The following is a 21,873-nucleotide window of genomic DNA, read 5'->3' on the forward strand; positions in this document are numbered from 1 at the left end:
GTGTGGAGAGGGGCGGGATCTGCTGCCACAACTCAGCCATGTAGCAGAATGAGTGGAATTTTCCAGATGGTTCCTCTTGATGGTTGTTGGCATGATTACAGCTTTGCCCTCTGGGAGCTATTAGTCTGCGGCCCCTGAAAGCTAGACGGCTATTTCAGCAGGTCAGACTGAGGGATCTCTGCAGTGCGTTGGCATGAAGAGACATGTAGGATTGCAAGTCGTAAACACCATGTTTATTTTTCTTTCTATACTAGCTCCCTACTGAATGCTTTGAGCAGGGGCTAAAGTGAAGAAAGTGTGTTATTAAAGTGTGTTATTTTCCTTTCTCTCTCTCTTCACCCCCCAGGCCCCAAAGTTGTGTGACCTAGATGATTCCCTGGCATCAGACAGCTTTCTTTCTTTCTTTCTTTCTTTCTTTCTTTCTTTCTTTCTTTCTTTTTTTCAAAAAAAAAATATATATATATTTTTAATTGATTTTTTTTACAGAGAGGAAGAGAGAGGGATAGCGAGTTAGAAACATCGATGAGAGAGAATCATCCATCAGCTGCCTCCTGTACTCCCCTACTGGGGATGTGCTGGCAACCAAGGCACATGCCCTTGACTGGAATCGAACCCAGGACCTTTCAGTCCGCAGGCTGATGCTCTATCCACTGAGCCAAACCGGTTTTGCCAGACATCTTTCTAAATGCCAGTGACTGGGGTCATCTTCTGGATATAACACAAAGCTTTAGAATTTTTTCAAATCTGCATACCAATTGTGAAAATGAATTGACACATCCCCTCCCCTCCCTCCAGGGCCCTCTCTCTGGGATAGTTCTTTTTGTTGTCAGGTAAAGAGGCTTGGAGTTTGAAAGCTTGCTATGGATTTGGGCACATCCGAACCCGTAATATCTTGGTGTTACAATTTCACCCGCTCATTCGTGAATTGAACACCACTTTTATAATATCCAGTGCACACAGTTGCTCCGGGAGGCAGATGGTGGAAACTGAAGGGGTAAATCTGACTGGTACCCGTGCTCATGAGCAGAGAGGTGGTTTGCCTTATTGCAATGGGCCGGTGTGCGTCCCTGCTCCCTGTTTGTCAGGTTGTCTTTTAGAGCCTCCTGTCCTTAGAGATCATAGTTTCTTTAACCTACCGGTTGGAAGACTTCTCTTAGAACTAGCAATCATCACTATGGAGATGGTGGATCAGCAGCCAGCTCCTCGAGTGCAGAGGTTGGAAAATGATGTAAAACTTCATTTCCCAGACTCCTGTGCAGTTAGGGTTTTGATGTAACTGAGATTCTGCTAATTTGATGCACTTTCTTTCTTTCTTTTAAAAAAAAAATATTTTTATTGATTTCAGAGAGAGAGAGAGAGAGGGAAAGAGAGACAGAAACATCAATGATGGGAATCACTTATTGGCTGCCTCTGGCACGCCCCACCCTGGGGATCAAGCCTGAAACCTGGGCATGTGCCCTGACTGGGAATCGAACCGTGACCTTCTGGTTTATAGGTCAATGCTCAACCAGTGAGCCACACCATACCGGCCAGGTTGATGAACTTTCTTGAGACTTGAATGTGGGACCAAATCCAGTGTAGAAAAGTGCTAGAAAATGGGTATTTGTACTTGCTGGTGTGGCTATGGGTTTTATGGTTTGGAGTTGTCAGCTGTGACAATGGTTTCCTAGTTCAGCAGCTCAGTTCTATGGCATGGATTTGGGAGTCGATTCTGAACTTAGTTTCTTTAGCTAGCTAACTTCCTTCTTCCAATTAATATCTTGTAATAAGTTCCTCTTATAAACTTGTTACTAGAATCCCATAGACTGCAAAGCTGACTTGTTTTATTCATTTGATGGACAAAATTAAATGGTTGGAATTTTATCTTTGACCTTAATTTTATTGGATATATCCTGTTCCCTTTTGCATGCTTTTCCATGTGATGGTGGATGACCTTATTCGGGACTTTTCTCGAGATTTATGTTTGTGTGTCCAATCATAAAAATAAATGTTTCCATCTTCACTGACCTATTTTATTGGAACAATTTCATGTGTCAAATTCAACATCCTTTCTCTATAAAAAGAGTATTGTAAATTAATAAGCACCTAGCATCTAATGCATATATGCTGAAGCTTGTAGACAGGCACAGAAAGGGCTAGGAGAAAGTTTGCTCTTTATCAAGACATCAGTCCTTGCACTTCAACAAAAAAGCACCACCCCACGATCTAAGTCATGCTAGTCTATTTCCTGACTTTTCGTGACAACTCAATAAATGTCAATGTGATGTTATTGAGGCCTCACATAGACTCTTTGTTTGTTTAGTTGCCTGATGGACTTATGCTTACCCTAGAGTTTACTGACGCTTTTGCTCTGAAAAATGGTCTCAGACATCTCAGGCATCCAAAGTGCTGGTTGGAAAGGCTCTGATGTGCCAGAGCAAGGCTGTGCTCAGTAGCGTAAAATTAGAATGTATTCCTGAAGTGCCTTCTCTTCATCCCTGGAGTTTTGGTCCTTCGTCTAGACAGAGCTACACAGGCAGATCACTGAGAGAAGTCAGACTCCAAGCCGGGTGTTCTCCCACTTTGATGGTTCTGTGGCAAGAGCTTTGCAGTGTGCAGGCAGCACAAGGGTATTCCGGTGTTTTTGTTTTAATGTTTTTATTGATTTCAGAGAGAGGAAGGGAGAGGGAGAGAGAGAGGTAGCGACATCAATGATGAGAGAGAATCATCGCTCAGCTGCCTCCTGCAAGCCCCCTACTGGGGATCGAGCCCACAACCTAGGCATGTGTCTTAACCTGGAATTGAGAACTGTGACCTCCTGGTTCATGGGTCAATGCTTAACCACTGAGCCACACCAGCCAGGCTTGTTTTGCTTTCTTTGAAATGAAGTAGGAAACAAGCATTTCTGAAGAAGTAAACATTCAGTCTCAAATTAGGAACTAAAAAAGAAACTTGTTTATTGTGGGGACAAGAGGATACAAGCAATATAAAAATCAAAAGCTTATCTGGCTTTATTGGCTTTTCTTGTTCAATGGGGGTGGGATTTTATTTGTACATTTTTTTTTTAAGGGTCCCCATCTGCTCATGAAATTCTGATACAGGGGGAAGCTGTGGGGCACATATTCCTTAAGGGACCCATTGGGAGAACTCTTATCAGGACAAAGCGACTGCTCACTTCCTCCCCTTCTGCTTCATGTGTACTACGAAATAGTCATTGCATGCGATGGTGAGCCCAGCAATTAGCGAGAAGAAGCTCTGGAAGCCCACTCTGCCGTCTCGGCACTGGTCCAGGTCCTTCATTATTTTGTCTACGGCCAGAGGGTCTTTTTGATTCTGAAAAACAAAAACCAAAACCAAGGTAAGAAAGACCAGTCAGTGGTTGCAATGACTAACTGATTTGTACTGCTGACAACCATGTGTATAACCTCTCAATGATCAGAATTCTTGTTTTAGGTTATAAGTGATCTTTGGCGATCATCTAAATGGATTTTGCTGTCTTGAGGGTGCATTTCAGTAAATTGTAATTTACTTTCAACTAGGAAAGAGGTTTCCATGGCATTTTTTTTTTCTTTCATATAATGACAGGGATCTTAGAAATGGCTTATTCTGTGCCAGAGAAGGTAGACCCAAACCTCTTCCTTCTCAATCCACTGCTCTTGCCAGTTAGAATCAGCATGACTTTCTGACTTGTTTTGCTTCCAGTTCAGTTATTCCCACAATTTTTAAAAATATATTTTATTGATTTTTTACAGAGAGGAAGGGAGAGAGATAGAGAGCTAGAAACATTGATGAGAGAGAAACATCGACCAGCTGCCTCTTGCACACCCCCTACCGGGGATGTGCCCGCAACCACCGTACATGCCCCTGACCGGAATTGAACCTGGGACCTTTCAGTCTGCAGACCGACGCTCTACCACTGAGCCAAACCGGTTTTGGCAATTCCCACAATTTTTTAAATCACGAGATTCTGCCTAAGAACCACCTGAAATTCCCCCATTTTGTAGTTTAAACTTACATTCTCTTAACAAACTTTTATTCCAGACAGTCAAGTCCTTTAAATATGAAACTCTTAGGAAAAGACCTCATAAAATTAGGGAATAGGCTTCAGATCACTGTTCTATAGATTTTAAGGAGGTGTTGATGATGTCATGTGGTGTGCTAGGTTTGAAGATAGGTTGCCCTCATTTCTCTTCATTTCTAAGCTAGTGTGGCTTCATATTCGATTAGCCATGTGACCTTGAGTTAGTCACTCTTAGTGAGCCTTCATGTATCAACTATGAATGGAGGAGGTTGGACTTCGAGGGTCTCTAACATGAATTCTATTCTTAATGAGTTGGTAAATCTATGCCATCCTGTCCTCTTCACTGGATTCCTTCAAAAAAAATATGTGTGATGGAGTCATGAACTCCCCATGACTCTCAGTGTCTGCTATGAATGCATAGAACCGAGATGGGCAGGCAAGATCCCTTTTGCTTTTTCTTTTACCTTTCTTCCATGAGGACTAGCCTGATCACTCCTTTTTGGAGTCATGATGGTTAGAAGAACTTGTGGTCTCTCCTATTGGATCCATGCCGTCACACATAGAGGGAAATAAGGCCTTTGAGAAGTGTAAAAGGTTCCAGTAAAGTGTTGATGATTTGCACTGATTGTATACCTGAGAGGGCAATGGACACTCAGTGTCTCCAGTGGGCTAGATGTTTACAAAATGCACTAAAAAATCCCTAAGGTAAAGCAGCAGCATTTCCTACCCAAGCACTGCCAACTCCTACCCTGAGCAAACAACTAAAACCTGCTCCACGCAGCCACCTCTACTTTCGGTGGGTTTAAGTCAATTCTGGCCCCACCCCCAGCTTCCTGACTGCGGTCAGAAAGAGTCAGTTTGGATGACGGAGGAGTCAACTTTAGAAACCAAATGCTCTGTGAGTGCCGTGAGTGTGGGTGTGTCTGGAATGATGACTCCATGCCTGGCATTAATTACACGGCATGTTTAGTACTCAGTGCTACATACACCCTTGATATGTCTCATGCCAGAAAGCCTTTAGGGAGAAAGGGTCTGTATCTCACATGATATTTATCCCGACTTCTCACGTACGCAACAACACGACTGATGAGTATTTAGTGTACTGAGAACGCCTTTGTTCACGTGATGGGCGGGCTTACAGTAAACCTATTTTGCCCTTGCATTTTATGGCTCCCTAGAAGAATCTCTGAAAGTGAAACTGACCTGGGAGATAAATTACATCCGGCCCTCTCATTTCACAGAAGAGGGAACTGAGGCCCAACCATCTACAGCAGCCTGCCCAGTGTTAACTGACTCCTGGCCTGGGGCTGTGGCATAGGACTGTACAAAAGCAGAGCAACGGTGCATCTAACCCATTCTGGGACAGCATTGAGGTAACTGCAGCTCTGAGAGACTAGTTAGCTATGTATACCTGTTTACTTAACTAGTATTGATGTGTCCATCATAGGGTGCTACAAAACCCTGCATTTACTGAGTCAGGAGTCAGGGGCTTGACGAACGCGGTATAGTCCAGGCAGAGGACAAGAGGCCTTTCGCTGTAATCTCCCTTCGCCTTGTAGAGGCTAATGCATTATTCCACACCACCCTCTATTTACATTATTCCAGTAACGATCCTTTCAAGGGACTCTAGTTGTGGCAGGGAAAGAAGGACTTGCATCTTCATCTAACATTTTGTCAAGCAGTGTTTCACCTTCGGTGAAATGCAACAACTCTCTTGAGGGCCGGCAATGTAACAGGGCGACTGGACCTCATGGCCCATGCCCTGAGTGATGCATCTGAGCTGATTGCAGCGTCCTCTTCCGGTCCATACAATCCCTCGGTCTCACAAAGGTGAGATATAAACTCAAGCTGTGCTCCTGTGTTCTCGGAGGATTATCAGGATGAAAAGCAACCGTTTCTGGAGTGATGCTTGGCTCTCGGCAGATGCTTGGCACCATTTCTTTAGTTTAGAATTGGGGGAGAGTGTAAAAAGCCTTCACCTGAGGGGATCTAAGAAGGTCGATTCAGGTTGCTCAAAGTGACCAGGTGGCATCTCCGATGTCAGGTTAATGGACCTGAGGGCCACCAGGTAGCCTTGTTAGCGATTCTTGAGAAAGACTTTCCTGCAACTCAGTGTCAATGGATGCAGAGGACTCCTTGGATTATAGTTATTTGTGTGCAGTCTTATTTCACTTCCTATTGTAAGCTCCTCGACGGAAGGGGCTGCGTCTTCTTTACCTCGTTTCCCCTACAGTATCTTACACACAGTAGACACTCAATAACGTTCAATAAATAAATAAGTGAATGGAAACGCCTTTCTAACAGGGACCTCCACAGGGAAGGGGTGGAAGGAAGAAGGGAAAGGAACCAGGGGCTGGAATTTCATGTCTGGTTCTTTCTGAGCCTTTCGGTACTTACTTCCAAAAACCCAGGGAACTCCTTTTCCATGAGTACTCGTAGGTCCTCCTTCGTCAAGTAGCCTTTATCCCCAGCGAATTTGTGAAACGTGAACATCATGGTTTCCATGGCGTGTTCCATTTGAGACGGCATTTTGGTGAGGTCTGTTGAAACATATGAAAAGATATAAAGAAACAGAGTTTACACTAACTTTTTTCTTTAACGTTTTTTAAAATAGATTTTTAGAGAGAAAGGGAGAGGGAGAAATAACAATGTGAGACATATTGATTGACTGCCTTCTGCACATTCCCCTTCTCGCCCCCCTCCCTTCCCCACATCACACAGACAGGGGAGCAAGCCCACAACCTGGGCATGTGCCCAGACTGGGAATTGAACCAGCAACCCTTTGGTGCACGGGATGTCGCCCAACCAACTGAGATACCAGCCAGGGCTACATTAACTTTTTTTTTCATATATATATTTTTTATTGATTTTTTTTTTTTTTACAGAGAGGAAGAAAGAGGGATAGAGAGTTAGAAACATTGATGAGAGAGAAACATCAGATCTGCTGCCTCTTGCACACTCCCTGCTGGGATGTGCCCGCAACAAGGTATATGCCCTTGACCGGAATTGAACCGGGGACCTTTCAGTCTGCAGGCCAACGCTCTATCCACCGAGCCAAGCAGGTTTCAGCTACATTAACTTTTAAGCTGTAAGTAGTGCCAGTCTTTTGAGAATAATTGTAAGGAGGGTGATTAGCTCATCCACTTGATTCTTTCTAGCTGCAAAACTTAGTAAGTCTAAGAACCAATTCACCCCTGGTTTTGGGCCTCCTGCTGATGGAAAATAGGCACCACAGGTATTGATGCTCTGAATGAGGGATTCATCTAGCTGCCCGCTAATTCTGCATAAATCACGGAATGAAAAGACCTCCCATCGTCGGGAAAGGCAGGGTCAGTATCCCTCTTCTTAATGGACAAAGCACCTATTGAAAGAATACATGTTTCATCATTTCTCTTGGCGCCGGTAAATGGGACTCTCAGATATGGTGGAATACCAGCAACCCACACAGTCAAGCCTGGTGAGTAGGGAAACTTCAGCCCACCAAGCATAACTGGTATCCTGGTTCAGTCTAATCCTAAGGCTTCGAAATCTGCTTACAAATCAATTTGGCCTGCTGGGTAGGTATTCACTACTAAAGCTTTGAACTAGTTAGTGATGGCAACAAAGACATTTATTTGCATCTTTGGTAGTAAATGCAATCGTCCCACCTGAATAAAAGCTACCCAACGCTCATTATCCAATTCCTTGAGAAGAAGTAACGGTATAGCCTAACGGTTAGGCCCTAACCCATTTGAGGACCTGATATAATTTGGGCAGAAGGAACAGCAGAGTTACTTTCACAGTCTGGGGTGCAGTGGGAGAGCTAGAGCTTTCATCATGAAGAGTTTAAAAGGAAAAAAAAACACCCCAAACATGTCAGATTATATTCAGGTATAATGATCTAGGGGTAACATGTCTCATAAAGACCCAGTGCTTTACTTGATAGAAGCTCAATGGATTTTGACTTGGTTGGAAGGAATGCTTTGGCCAGAGGAGAGCAGCTTTGGCTGACATCACCTAAAGTCACTCCTGGATAGGAAACGGGTAAACTGGGAGGCTGTAACATACCGTTCCCTAAAGCAACAACACACAAGAACTGGTTGTGAGCACAAGTTGAAGGGAGAGTTGGCCAATGGGAACCCGAGAAAGGCTTTCGGTCTGGTTTCTCCCGCTGACAGGTGTGTTTTCAAAACAGATCCCCAAATGCTGTCTTTTACGGAGGAGAAGGTGGGGTTGGTGAGCAGGAGGATTGAGCAATGACACTTAAGAATAGTAAATTCTACCCCTTAATAGCCAGAGAGGTACGTGAACCAGCACGCTAAAGAATGTGCTCCTCCAGAGAGTGCTATACACCAGAGTGGGGCATGATTCATCTGGCAGGCGGTTCTGTTGGAGAGAGCAGTACATTCCCGCTGAAGGTCCGCTGTGAGAGGAATTCCGCGGGACCAAACACACCCTTCCCCCCGTCTCCCGTGTGGCTTCAGCTGGCAGTGGGCTGGCTTGGCTGGAGGCGGCCTGGCCTGGGTCAGTTTTTGAAGGCCAGCAACGTTAAGACTCTACGGAGTGAGTCACCTATGGGAGAAGAATGTGGGATCCCATCCCAGTTCTGAAATAACTCAGGAAAGGTTTAAAAATACCTGTGCCCACGCTCAGAAACAGAACAGAGTGTAGAGCACAGGGTTCTTCACGACGAATCCCCGAAGATCCCAGAATCTGGAACGGGCTGAGGGACGCCCAGTTCACTTCCTTCACGGGGCAGAGCAGAAGGAAAGTGCCCTGCAAAGCCAGAGTGAGGAGCCCCGAACTAGGAACCAGGCTAATTTAGGAACTTCCAGGAGACACGGGTGGTAAGCTGAGGACACTTTGGCCACTCTTGACTGTCTTCCTCAAACGGGGGAGGACAGTCTGCTCTTAGTCAGCACTAAGGTTTCAGGTCCCAATCCTACCCCCTCCTTGTCTGTGCTCATCACAAAGCAATACACATGTGTCAAACACAAGGCCCGCGGGCCAAATCCAGCCCGCCAGGCCTTGCAATGTGGCCCGCACCGCGCTGTCATCACTGCACTCCGCTGTCAGTTTATGACATTGTCAGTTTATGACTGTTCAGTAAACCATTCGGCCCGCGATTTAGGCTGGATTTTAGATTTTGGCCCCTTCTCTGATTGAGTTCGACACCCCTACAATAGAGCATTCCTCTTGGAAGCCACATCCCTGTCCCACTGGACCCATCCCTTCTCTTTCTCTCCTGTGTGTTCAGCAAATGGGTCGTAAATACAGCAGCCGGCTGACTGTTTGTCTTACATTTGCTACAAGAACGAAGAACAGAGCAGCGACTAGCCAGGACGGGTAAGGTCCTGAAGGTGAAAATAGCTTTGGAAACCAGATGAGATGCCCGCTGTCTCCTCAGTAACCTGGACCCCAGTGGGCGCTGACCGGGGCTACGGACCAGTTAACTCGGTTTTGAAGGAAGAGCCAGCGCATTGGTTTTGCAGTACGATGGGGGGAAAAGAGGAAATGTGAGGATTAAAGCTGTTCTCTTGGTAGCGGATGGGCCATGCAGCTCTTTCCAAGAGCAGCGGTGGCTCCACTGAGTCAGCGCAGCCAGCCCTCCCATCTTGGGCGGGGAGACTGCAGGGCGGGGCCCACGGCAGGGTGGGGCTGGCTGACTGCAGCACTGACCGTTGGTTGCTAAAGCAGCAGTTCAGGGACTTGAACCCGGGGTTCCCCATCCCCTCCACCCTCATGCTCCACCCTCTCTTACCTCCTCATGCAGTAGGGGGTAGGACTCTTTCTTCTAGCTTAGGTACATTTTTCACTGGAGGGCCTTGGGCCTGGGGCTAAGGGGCAGCAGTGTCCTCTCAGTGCCCCAGGTAACGTCCTCTGGCATCTGAAACACTCATTTATTTGTTCACCTGTCTGTCTCTCTACCTGGGATAAGAAGTGTGAATCATTCTGCTCTATCCAGAAACACTAACGGAAGTGTTTGCTAAATGACTGACCGAATGAATCAAGTAATCCCCGTGGCAGGTGTGATCACCCGAGACTGGCTCGCAAACCTGGTAGCTCAAGCTGGGCAGGAGGACTGGAGAGCTGGGAAGGGCTGGGAAAGGGGCCCACAAGGAGGCTGAGCGAGACAGCAGAGTACACAGAAAAGCACATTCCACACGCAGAGGGAAAATATGCGTCCTCCTAAACAGGTCTGGTCAGACCCAGCCGCGACTTCTCTTTCCCTTCTCACTATTGCATTTTCTCGTGTGTTGGTCCGTCCCAATTCCCACTTCATGCCCTCCCAGCTCTGCTCTCTCACTGTGAGCTCTGCTGAATGTAACTGCCTTATTGTTCATTCTTTTTATTTATTTATTTTATTTTTTATTGAATCATTTTATTCTGGTATCTGTATATTTCCTGTTTGCCTGGTCTTTAAGAGTGGAGGTTCGGGAGTCCATGGTGTCTCTGTGTAGTTTTCTCTAAAGAAATGATTCTCTCCACATGTGTAGAGAATTCAACTTTCCGTTTCCGGAGCTCCTACACTTTGCATGTCCTGGTCATGTGTCAGATACAGACACATACACATACTAATTACACAGTGCTTGCCTTTGGGACGTGCCCCAGCTAATGGCATACTATTTAAAAAGATGTTCTAACCTCTAGTTAACTGTTTTGTTTCTTTTCTCACCAGATTGTGGGCTCCCTAACCAAAGTCCCGGTAGCTAGCACCCTGCCCCGTTAGAGGCTGCGTAAGAATCAGTGAGGATGAAATTGATGATAAAGTCAATTTCAATGCTCCCAGGGGCAGCAGGGAAGCAGGAGGCCTCCTCACAAAAGTCTGCTCCTGAGCAATCCCAAATGTTTGCTCTGGGCCCATGCCCAGATCTAGTCCGTGATTTTAAAGAGGATCATTTTCAAGAGCAAGAGGTTGGATTTTTGGATTTACTTTGCTCATCCATACTGTCGTTTTCTTACAGCCCACCCGGAAAATAACTGGCAGGGTGTCGCTAAAAACAAACATCTATCATTTTAAATGTTTGAGGTTTCCTTCCTTTTGCTTCAGAGATTTTGAAAAGAACCACCCCCCCCCGCCCCACCCTTTTTTTTTTTTTTTTTTTGAAAATTAAACCCAGAAGACATTCTTGAACTTGATCCCCAAAGGAAATTAAGAAAAAAGGACTCGGGGCAATGGATCTGGATCCAGCCTGTGTCTCCCACGTTCACCAAACACAAAACTTGCCCAACAAGAAAGCGGGTGACAAAGGAAAAGTTCCAGGAGCAACCCAATGGTGTCCACCCATCTCCTATTCCTTAACCATCCTGCACAGTCAAACAATAGCCATTGTGACAACGGTAGTAAATCCACTGGGTGGTAGTTATCTGGTGAAGGGCTAGGAAGGGCTGACCACTGTCAGAAATCATTCATTCTTGTTGCATTTGATGCGATATTCCCAAATGGTTGCGTTTCCAAGAAAATGAAAAGCTTACAAAAGATCCTAAAACTTCTGGCAGTCCAGCTTTCCCAGCACTCTGAGGGCTAATTTATACATTACAACCCTGAAAAGATTCCATTGTTTTCCCCGACTTTAAAAGACTGGGCTGTGGCCAAGGGCATACCAAGTGGGTAGTGCTCTTAAAAAGTCACATTTTTTTGGAACTGTCCGTGGAAAACAGGGAGGCACCCGGTCTCAGCTCCGCCCAGGCCCAAGCCTGCTCTCACTGGGATTGGTGCTTGAGAGGCTGGCCAGAAGCCAGACCTGGGAGGAAAAGGCTCCTCTGATGTGGATGCAGGAAACATCAGGGAAGAGCATCCATCACCTAGAAATCAGGATGCTTTGTGCCCCGTAGACTCTCAGGAAGAAAATTTGAGGAACTGGAATAAGGAACTCCAAATGGTAGATCAAGGACCATGAAGAAGGAAGCTTTGGGCTGTCGAGGAAGGTATTACCATTTAGAAGAGCTGATTAAGTAGGCGATGGACAGGAATTGGTGGGGGCTGGACAGGAGTCTGTGGGGGCAGGGTTGACGGAAGAAATTGCAAATGAGTTCTAGAAACTCATTCCTGCTTCAACCCCTGGCGTTATCTTTTGCAATTTGCTGAAACACGTTGGAGGCAAAGATCTTTGAGAGGGCGTTTCCATGAACTTGGCCTCACCTGAAGTGCAGGATATAAAAATCCATTGCTGCAGGTTGAAACTCAGACTAGCTGCAGGGGAGTGCGTGCGTGCGTGCGTGCGTGCGTGTGTATTCGTGCGTGCGCCTGGGTGGGGGAGTGGAATTCTGCAACTGTAAGCCTTTTAACAGAAAAGCTGCCTCCCCAGCGAAGCTGCCGCAGCCTGCCAACAAGCGTGAGGCAGATAACCCAGCAACGGTCTATGATGGCCTTGCCCGTCTAATTGCCACCCTCATCCATAGTTCAACTAAGAGAGAGGCCCTCTCTGCTTCAGATTGCCTGCCAGTCCCTGGGGTGACTCACTTCCTCTTAGAAAATGCCCTCCAAGATGGCACGGTTCTCCTTTCCCTTCAGGGAGTGTCCTGTCCAAACCATCTGCAGAGAGTAGCCAGAACCACCAGGGCCACACCCACATGGTCTCACAGCTGAGTCACAGGCCTCCATCCACTCGGAGAATCCTGGAGCCCTTTGTGCTAGCCACGCCCTGCAGAAGGCTCCCAGCTCCCCCAGAGAGAAGGGGCGGGGGGGGGGGGGGGGGGGGGTGTGGGTGGGCTTAATGGATTCCAGAGTCTGGCCTAAAGCTGTGCAGGGTCTGGCCTCCAGCCCTCAGCGGGGCTTACCACGCCCCTGCAAAGTCCTGGTTTCAGTTAGGTGGGGCTCCGCTGAGGCAGGAGCGTGCGGGGTCCAGGCCTGGAGGAGGTGTTATTTATTCTTTTGGCCAAGTTCAAGTGTGGCCGGCCAGGTAGCCAGCACATCTCCGTCTCATTGCACTGGGCCAGATTCATTTGGGTTGGAAGGTCCTTCAAGCCAAGGCTGTTCTTTCCCTATTTCTTTTTAGTTCCATTTGTTTCATTAAAGGCAGCAAGAGGGGAAAACCCTTTCCGTAGAGAAATCAATCTAACACAGTCCTCTCCCCGGCCCCTCCCCCTGCAAAACTGCTTTATAAAGAAATCAAACAGACCTCCCTCCCTCCCTCAGGTCTAGCAGACAAACAGGAAGCACCACCTGAAGCCCAGGGCCAGGGGCTGAGGGTGTCCCTTTAGGAGGGGTACCCGCCAGCTGCCAACCTGCCCAGCCCTCCCCTCCCCAGCCGACCGCAGCCCTCCGGAGCCCGCTGCTCCGGCGGCCCAGGCGGGGGAGGGTTCGAACAGCTGGACGGAGGTCCAAGAGGACCACAAAATAACATGCGGCCAAGACAAGGGCTAACAGCAGGGGGGTTCGCTGAACTGGGGGAGTCTAGTCGGAAAAGTAGGCAAGTGGGAGTCAAGCAAGGGAGGGGAGATCGGAGCCCGGGGCCCCAAAACTTACGTCCTGTCCTAAAGGCGAGTCCCCTGCCCTGGCCTGCGGGAATCTGGGGGGCGGTCTAGTGTGGCCAGAGCACGGATTCCCCCCACCCTTCCTCCCCACCTCCCCCAGGCGCTGGGAGACCCCGCGGAGCCTGGCGGGTGGGCCGGGGCGGCGATCAGGGGTTTTCCCTGGGCGCCGGGCCGGGGTCCGGGGCAGGGACCGCCGGGGGCGGCGGGCGGGAGGCACTCACCGCGGCGGGATCGGCGGGATCGGCGGGATCGGCGGGATCGGCGGCTGCGGGGAGGCGGCGGGACGCGGCCAGTGAGCGGAGCGCGGCGCGCCGGGAGCCTTAGTAGGTGGGGGTGGGGAGCGGGAGGAGCCGGGGCGGGTGTGGGGCTGGGCTCTCACCGCCCCTCTCCTCCCGCCCCTTCCTGCCCCCGCCCGCCCCCCTCCACCGCCCGCCCCCCACACACACCGCCGGGCGCAGCGCTCACACCCTCCTCCTGGCCCCGAGGGCGCGTGGGGACCTGGGTCCCGGCCTCCCGCCCGCTCCCCGGGTCAACATTAGCGTAAACTTCTCATCGGGAATGTTTCCGGACCGCCCCACCCCGGCCGTGCCTTTCCTCTCGGGCTTGGTTTTGGAGAGAGGGAGAGAGTGAATGCGGAAATCCAAGCATCCAGCGGGGCAGACCCGATCGAGGAATTCGTTTCTAGATGGCACTGCAGGGAGGGGCCCGCTGGGGAGCCGGTCCCCTGCGTCTGCACGGTCTGCGCCCCTGGTCTGCGCTGCCTGCCCCGCGGGGGTGGGGAGGGCGGGTGTTGTGGGTCTGGTCACAGCTCCGGGGACCTCACAAACCCTTTGTCGAGAGGGATTTATTCCTTTTAGCGTGTCTGGCTTCTCTCTGGGTCGATAGTTCAGCTACCATTGTTGATAACTGTTAGAACCTGTTTCAAAGCTCTTCTCCCCCCCCCCCCCCCCCCCCCCGCCCCGTATTTGGGCTGTTAGGTCCTTAGCGCCCTTTAGAAGAAATTTCTGGAAGAAAATTTTGCGAAAAAACCTCTGTTTCCTAGCGGATGCCTATCCCTCCCGCTGCCGTTGATTGTGATTGTGGTTTAGGGTGAAAGGCAAACCACTCGCAGCTGTTGGAGGAAAAGGACGCAGCGTCCAGGCCTGGGTTTTCTTTTGTTCCCCCGGGAGGCCCTGGGAGGAGTGAGCGATCCCGAAGGAATGAGCAGACTCAGGGATCCCTTCAAGTGCTGCGACGTGACTCATCCGGGGCTCTTTCTTGCCAGGAAATCCCCGCTTGGATCACAACTCTCATTCCTGCAACCCTGGTGTCCTGGGGAGCAGTTCTTCCACATCTTCCCCGTTGCTTCCGAGTTCTTTCCAGCGGACGGAGTCCTGGATCCCTTTTAGTTCCAGGGAAGATACAGCTGGGTTTGGAATAAACGCCTCAGTCTGATCAATCCTTACTTGATTTCTTTGTTTGATTCACACACCGTTGGAATGTTCAGTATGTTGCTGGGCCCTTGGGATGCAGTCACTCCTCTCCAAGAGCTTCAAGTCCTGTTGAAAGATAGATACGCAAACAATGAAAATCTATGAGTTCAGTGAGTGGTAAAGGACTCTATAGGAGCCCCGCCCATGTGGCTCAGTGGTTGAGCATCAGCCTATGTACCCAGGAGGTCTCCATTCGATTCTGGTCAGGGCACATGCCTGGGTTGCAGGCTTGATCCCCATTGTGGGGTGTGCAGAAGCAACTGATCAACGACTCTCTCATCATTGATGTTTCTACCTCCCTCTCCCTCTCCCTTCCACTCTGGGGGGGGGGGGGGGAGGGGGGAGGAATGTTAGGTTTGACCAAATAATTGAATGGACACCCATCCCCTGAGACCTGACCTTTAGACCACATCATGACAGACATTCCCTTTTGCTTAGCACTTGCTAAGACCACATTCCACTTGCTAAGACCATTATCTTTCCCCTCAGGACCCCCCCAGAGAATTCTCCGCCCAGAAAAAGCCTGCCTGGAGTCCTTTAAAATCTCTGACTCCCTGTCCCTGGGTGCTGGGGTCATTTTGAGGCTCAGCCCATCTGGTCTCCAGATAACCTAATAAATTTATAATTCCTTATCACTTTGGCCTGGTGTGTTCCTCCTTCGGCAACCCTACATATATACACTTAGTGGTCAGATTATTATGATCTCTGAATGCATAATAATCTGGCCACTCAGTGTGTGTGCGCGCGCGCGCGCGCGCGTGTGTATATATATATATATATATATATATATATACACACATATAATACACACACACACACACAAACACACACATAATATGTGTTAGAGGCCTGGTGAATGAATTCGTGAATGGGTGGGGTCCGGCCAGCCTGGCCAGGGGGAGGTGACATGGGCGGTTGGCCAGCCTGCTGACTGGTTGAACTCCTGGTTGAAGGGACAATTTGCATGTTAACCTTTTATTATATAGGGTATACACTGAGTGGCCAGATTATTATTATTTTTTAAAATATATTTTATTGATTTTTTGCAGAGAGGAAGGGAGAGGGATAGAGAGCTAGAAACATCGATGAGAGAGAAACATTGACCAGCTACCTTTTGCACTTTCCCTACTGGGGATGTGCCCGCAACCAAGGTACATGCCTTTGACTGGAATCGAACCTGGGACTTTTCAGTCTGCAGACCGACATTCTATCCACTGGTTTCGGCCAAGTGTACCTTCTTACCAGAGGAGGCACTTGGGAGAATCAGTGACTAACCCGCCAGGGCAAAAGTCCCATGTTGCTAGAGCACGTTGCTAGGGAATGAAGATACCAGTGTGTGTGTGTGTGTGTGTGTGTGTGTGTGTGTGTGTGGTGGTGGTGGTGGTGGGGCAGATCTCTTTCACAGGCTGCTGTGGGGAAAATCTCAAACAATCCTCACAAACTCTCAGAATTTTTATGTGTTTTAAAATTGGTTTTAGAGAGAGGAAGGGAATGGGAGAGGGAGAAACAGAGATAGGTTGCTTCCGCATGTACCCCCACTGGGGATCAAATGGGCATCAGATGGGCAGCCTGGGTATGTGCCCTGGCCGGGACTCTAACCTTTCAGTCAGCACCAGGGTTGCTCAGCGAACTGAGCCACACTGGCCAGGGCAAACTCTCAATATTTATAGTGTAGTTTATAGTAAATGTCCCCTTGCCAAAGTTGCTTCTCCACATGTTCTTATCATAATCTCATGGGGCCCCTTAGCAACTAGGCTGCTGACTGCTTATCACCACAGATGAAGCATGATGACATCGTGGCATGACTTACTTCATTCCTATATCAAAACAACTTTATTTGTTGTCTTTGCCATAAACAAGTACAGTAAAACTCCCCCTAAGTCATAAACAAGTGTATTTGACATCATATCCAACCAATGCACAGCAGTACTGGCAGGTGCATGAAGCTCCAAGTACCTGCCATGCCTATAATCTCTCTGTAGGAGAAGCGGTCCTAGGCAGTTCTTTCTGCAGGAAGCAGTTGTGTGCCTCTTAAACCACATGCACACCGAGACAGCTCTGCCCCCTGGTGACAACTGGTCAGACCAGGGATGGCACCTGAGCCAGAGCTCTGGGGTGGCAGGTGGTGAAGGAGAGACGCACAGAGAGGAGCAGACCAAATGGCACAAAGAGGAAGTGGTGGCATTCAAGTTCTCCACCATGCCTGTGGCACACCCGGGGTACAACGCGTGAGAGCAGGAGGATTGTTCTACCCATGAGGCCCACTTCTCCATTTGGCATAGCAACAACACCCATCGCCCAGTGGTTTTCAATCCTCTTGGGTTTGTGGTGGCAGCAAAGAGGGGAGCCTGTCCACCAGAAATGTGTGTTCTTCCCGGCACAGTGTAGAGGTGTCCTTGGGAAGTGGCTGCTCAGCCAGGGATGTGTTCCCAGTAGCCTCTGCACCTAGGTGGGACTGGAACTAGTCACCAGCAAATGGGACTGACAGTGATGTGTGTCACTTGCAGGCCCAGGTGACTAAGAGGTGACTATTTCACATTCTTCCTATCAGATTTTGAGGCTTGAGGGGTGGGAGAGCCTGGGTTCCTGAATCACCTTTATTGGTCTGGCTCAGTGGTCAGCAAACTCATTAGTGAACAGAATCACATATCAACAGTACAATGATTGAAATTTCTTTGGAGAGCCACAGTTTTTATACTTAAACTTCTTCTAATACCACTTCTTCAAAATAGACTCGCCCAGGCCGTGGTATTCTGTGGAAGAGCCACACTCAAGGGGTCAAAGAGCCACATGTGGCTCGTGAGCTGAAGTTTGCTTACCACGGGTCTAGTTACATGGGTGAGAGATAACCTCAGATTTTTTTTGGGGGGGGGCGGGTTATCTGTTACAGCATAATTCTAATGCATAGAATGGCGTTCTTTTGTCTGGTAGTATTTTTGGCAGCATGCTCAAAAGGATTAAGTTGCATGAATAATACTCTGTTTCCCCAAAAATAAGACAGTGTCTTATATTAATTTTTGCTCCCAAAGATGCGCTAGGTCTTATTTTCAGGGGATGTCTTATTTTTCCATGAAGAAGAATACGGTACACATTTACTGTTAAATGAAAATAAAGGAAATTTATTACCTGTACACAGTACGGTAGTATGGTAGTTGTCAACACAAACCAGACAAACTGTGAATCCTACAGTATCAAGAATTTACTCATTTATTCAATGACAATCATGTCATCATCTTCTGGAACATCATCATAACAATCCAATTCCTGAATTTCCTGGTGAATTTCTTGTGACTCCATTTCTTTCAGAATCAGTGGACCAAATCTCTCATGTTTAGCCTAAGGGGGCCTTATTTTCGGGGGGATGCCTTATATTTCACCCAGAAGGAAACCTGTAAGTATGTCTTATTTTCGGAGGATGTCTTATTTTCGGGGAAACACGGTAGCAATTTTACTGCTTTACTGATCACGTGCACATTGTGACACTTTGAATAGAACAAATTACTGCCCTAGTCACCCTCTCTTCCATATGCTCACAGGTCCTGGCAAATGCATACGATTTCTTAGTTTCTTCATGTGTATCACGTTGTGCCATGCAGTGTAGCTCAGCAGTCTGTCTGCCCGGACACTATGGTCACGTGTGAATCACAGCTGTAGCAAAGGGGAGAGTTCTCTAACAATTCAGGAGCACTAGTAGGGAGTCACTGCGGTCCTCCATGGCACTGCAGTTGAGAACCCCTGGTTTACAGTAGCCTGCATAAGGCTTTGGCTGGCAAACCAAAACAAAAAAAACCCCCAAAGCAACAGACCCCTAGGGTGGCTATACTTGTACACCCTAAATAGGGAAATAGGATTTATTAAACATTTCCCATTGTTTAACATTTAGGTGATTATAATTATTACTGTTATATATAGCAATTAGATATAAGAAGATTGCTTTTGAATGAATACCTTTGCCCACATGTTTATTTTCTTAGGGTAGATCCCTATTGGGGGCCATCTTTTTGTTTGTTTGCTTGTTTATGTGGATCTTAAAGGACGAGTAGGGATTAGCCTTCCTATGGGGGCAGACTGGAAGGAGGAGAGCACGTGCGGAAGCATGGATTTGGGAGGGAGAGTGTCTATTCTGGGAGCTGCCCCAGTTCTACAGGGGAGAGAGCAGAGTCCCTCAGGGCTTTGGATGAGGCTTAGCCTGAGAGGAGGTGCATTTCCGGTGGCCCCTGGATATATTCTTCTGAGGAGCTTGGGGCTCGTCCCTGAAGGTAGCTAGGAGCCACTGAAGTGTTAGAACCTGAGAACAAGTGGTGTTCCAGGCAGGAATTCTGTGGGCTGCGTGAAAGGGAGAGTTATTTAAGCCGCAGATACTCCATGTTCTTTGATGTTAGAATGTGGCCGGGGAGGGCTCGGAGCCACAGCAATGCGACTCCATGGAGCCTATGACTCAGCCCCCTTGTGAAAGGCCGGCTGCTGGGTTTGAACTGATTTCCTCAACAATGTTGGCCAGCAGTGCGCTCTGGGGTTTCCCTAGAGTCCTGTTTCCTGGCTGGAAGCTGCCATGAGGCGCCCTGGCCTGGGAAGAGGGCGTGTCTTCACTTCCTAGCTAGTGCTGTGGGGCCCTCTGGCGGCTGCAGAGTGAGTAGCTTTTTGCGTGGTCGGCAAACTGGGGCTCGCGAGCCACATGAGGCTCTTTGGCCTCTTGAGTGTGGCTCTTGCACAAAATACCACGGTCTGGGCGAGTTCATTTTGAAGAAGTGGTGTTAGAAGAAGTTTAATTGTAAAAAATGTGGCTCTCAAAAGAAATTTCAATCGTTGTACTATTGATGTTTGGCTCTGTTGACTAATGAGTTTGCCAACCACTGCCCTAGCAGAATTAGAAGCAGGAAGTCTTATCTAGAAACTCAAGGATTGAATTTGGGGCTGGGAAGTGAGATGGAGGCTGTGATTTAAGTTGGCACCTTGCCCTCTTTGCTCATGCCTCAGGTGGCATTTCTCAGGACTTAAGCGGTGGGGAAAATAATGCTTTGTGTCTAAGATGACAAAAAATAAAGATGACATAGAGATGTTAGGCTGAAGTAGTGTTTGGTGCTAGCTGGATCAAAAATCTCAGTTAAGGACTAGAGTTTAACCAGTTTTACTGGTTGGATTTTGAGTGAATTCATTCCAACAGTTTTGAGCACAGATATTCTGAAAGCCAGAGTACCTGCTTATTGGAGGAGGTACTTGCTGGGAACCAAAGGTGTTTTCTTTGAGGTCTCTATTGAACATATATAAGAATGAAAAGGACCGAAACCGGTTTGGCTCAGTGGATAGAGCGTCGGCCTGCGGACTGAAAGGTCCTGGGTTCAATTCCTGTCAGGGGCATGTACCTTGGTTATGGGCACATTCCCAGTAGGGGGTGTGCAGGAGGCAGCTGATTGAGATTCTCTCTCATCAATGTTTCTAACTCTCTATCCCTCTCTCTCTTCCTCTCTGTAAAAAAAATCAATAAAATATATTTTTAAAAAGAGAATGAAAAGGTACCCCAGGTATTACTTATTAAAAATTAACGCCATACTTTATAGTCTACAAAGTTCTGTCTCACATGTTATCTTATTTGTTCTGTATAATCACCCCAAGAAGTATTTTAGATTTTCTCCTGTTAACCTGTCTCATTCTGAGATCACACACTGGCATGTAGTAGGTTGAGGACCAGAATCCAGGCTTGCTAAGATCAGGGGGAGAAGGCTCTGAGGTGTGGTGAGAGGCCAGGAAAGAGATGACTTCAGAAGGCATGCATGGGTGCAGTCCACTGTTGGCAGTGCTGTGCCCCGAGGACTTTGAGGGTGGCGACCAGGCTACTGGACTTGCTAATATGGTTAGGACTTGTGTGACGCTGGGAAAGCAATCCTCACCATGGGGAGGAGAGAGCAGCCCAACTGCAAGGAATCGAGGAGGTTTGTAGTGAGGAGAGGAGGACGGGGTGAGCTAGCATTTCTGAAGCAACTTCTGCTGCCCAGTTGGTATTAATTTATACCTTACTCATCTCCCACATTTGGGTTTCTTCCTCTGCCAGGTCATCTCTTTGTGGGCTAGCTTTATAACGTTCCTGGATCCTTAGCTTTGTTTTTCATATATATATGAAAAACAATTTTAGAGAGGAAAGGAGAGGGAGAGATAGAAACATCAATGAGAGAATCAGTGATCAGCTGCCTCCTGCACCCCGCCCCCCTCACTGGGGACTGAGCCCGAAACACAGGCATATGCCTCTAGCTGGAAATGAACCCGGGACCCTTCAGTCCACAGGCTGACGCTTTATCCACTGAGCCAAGCCGGTCAGGACTGTTTTGCATTCTTATTTTATTTTTTTAAATATATTTTATTGATTTTTAGAGAGGAAGGGAGAGGGAGATATAGAAACAATGATGAGAATCATTGGTTGGCTGCCTCCTACACATCCCCTTCTGGGGATTAAGCCCTTGGCCAGAATTGAACCTGGGACCCTTCAGTCTGCAGGCTGGCACTCTATCCATTGAGCCAAACCAGCTAGGGCTTATTTTATTTTTAAAAAATATTTTATTGATTTGTAGAGAGAGAGAAGGGAGAGGGAGAGAAAGAAACATTGAGGTAAGAGTGAAACATTAATCGGCTGCCTCCTGCACGCCCCCTACTGGGGATTGAGATGCAACCAGGGCATGTGCCCTGACTGGGAATAGAACCGAGACCTCCTGGTTCATAGGTCCACACTCAACCACTGAGCCACAGGTCATGTTAAATGATAAGGTTACAACTAAGTCGCTGTGAGGATAAAATATGAATCTGGTGACAGGAACACTTTTCTTTGCTTCGGTTGCACTCTCAGTAGTAGCTGGGATTACCTGTTCATACAGGTGCTCGAATTCATCGGAACCCAGTTCCCAGCCAGTGCAGACTTGCTTTTCCCTCCGAGTTTTCCTTCTTGACTGTGGTCAT

General features: G+C 48.0%; 1 protein-coding gene across 1 annotated transcript; it reads right to left on the reverse strand.

Annotated features, from left to right (window-relative positions):
• Positions 1 to 2,998: 2,998 nt before the first annotated feature.
• On the reverse strand, positions 2,999 to 13,820 carry S100A10 (S100 calcium binding protein A10). The gene is made up of 3 exons (XM_084865434.1): positions 13,678 to 13,820; positions 6,398 to 6,540; positions 2,999 to 3,312 (listed from the first exon to the last, which is right to left on the reverse strand). The coding sequence occupies exons 2-3, from the start codon at positions 6,527 to 6,529 to the stop codon at positions 3,151 to 3,153; spliced, it is 294 nt and encodes a 97-aa protein (XP_084721560.1). The 5' UTR covers positions 6,530 to 6,540; positions 13,678 to 13,820; the 3' UTR covers positions 2,999 to 3,150.
• Positions 13,821 to 21,873: the final 8,053 nt, after the last annotated feature.

Source organism: Pipistrellus hanaki (assembly GCF_964339955.1).
Source record: "Pipistrellus hanaki genome assembly, chromosome: 18".
NCBI classification, from domain to species: Eukaryota; Metazoa; Chordata; class Mammalia; order Chiroptera; family Vespertilionidae; genus Pipistrellus; species Pipistrellus hanaki.

Coding starts and splice junctions, on each gene's coding strand:
- S100A10 (XM_084865434.1), bottom strand. CDS start 6,529: ATGCCGTCTCAAATGGAACACGCCATGGAAACCATGATGTTCACGTTT. Junction 3,313..6,397: donor AGTTCCCTGGGTTTTTGGAA/GTAAGTACCGAA, acceptor TTTGTTTTTCAG/AATCAAAAAGACCCTCTGGC.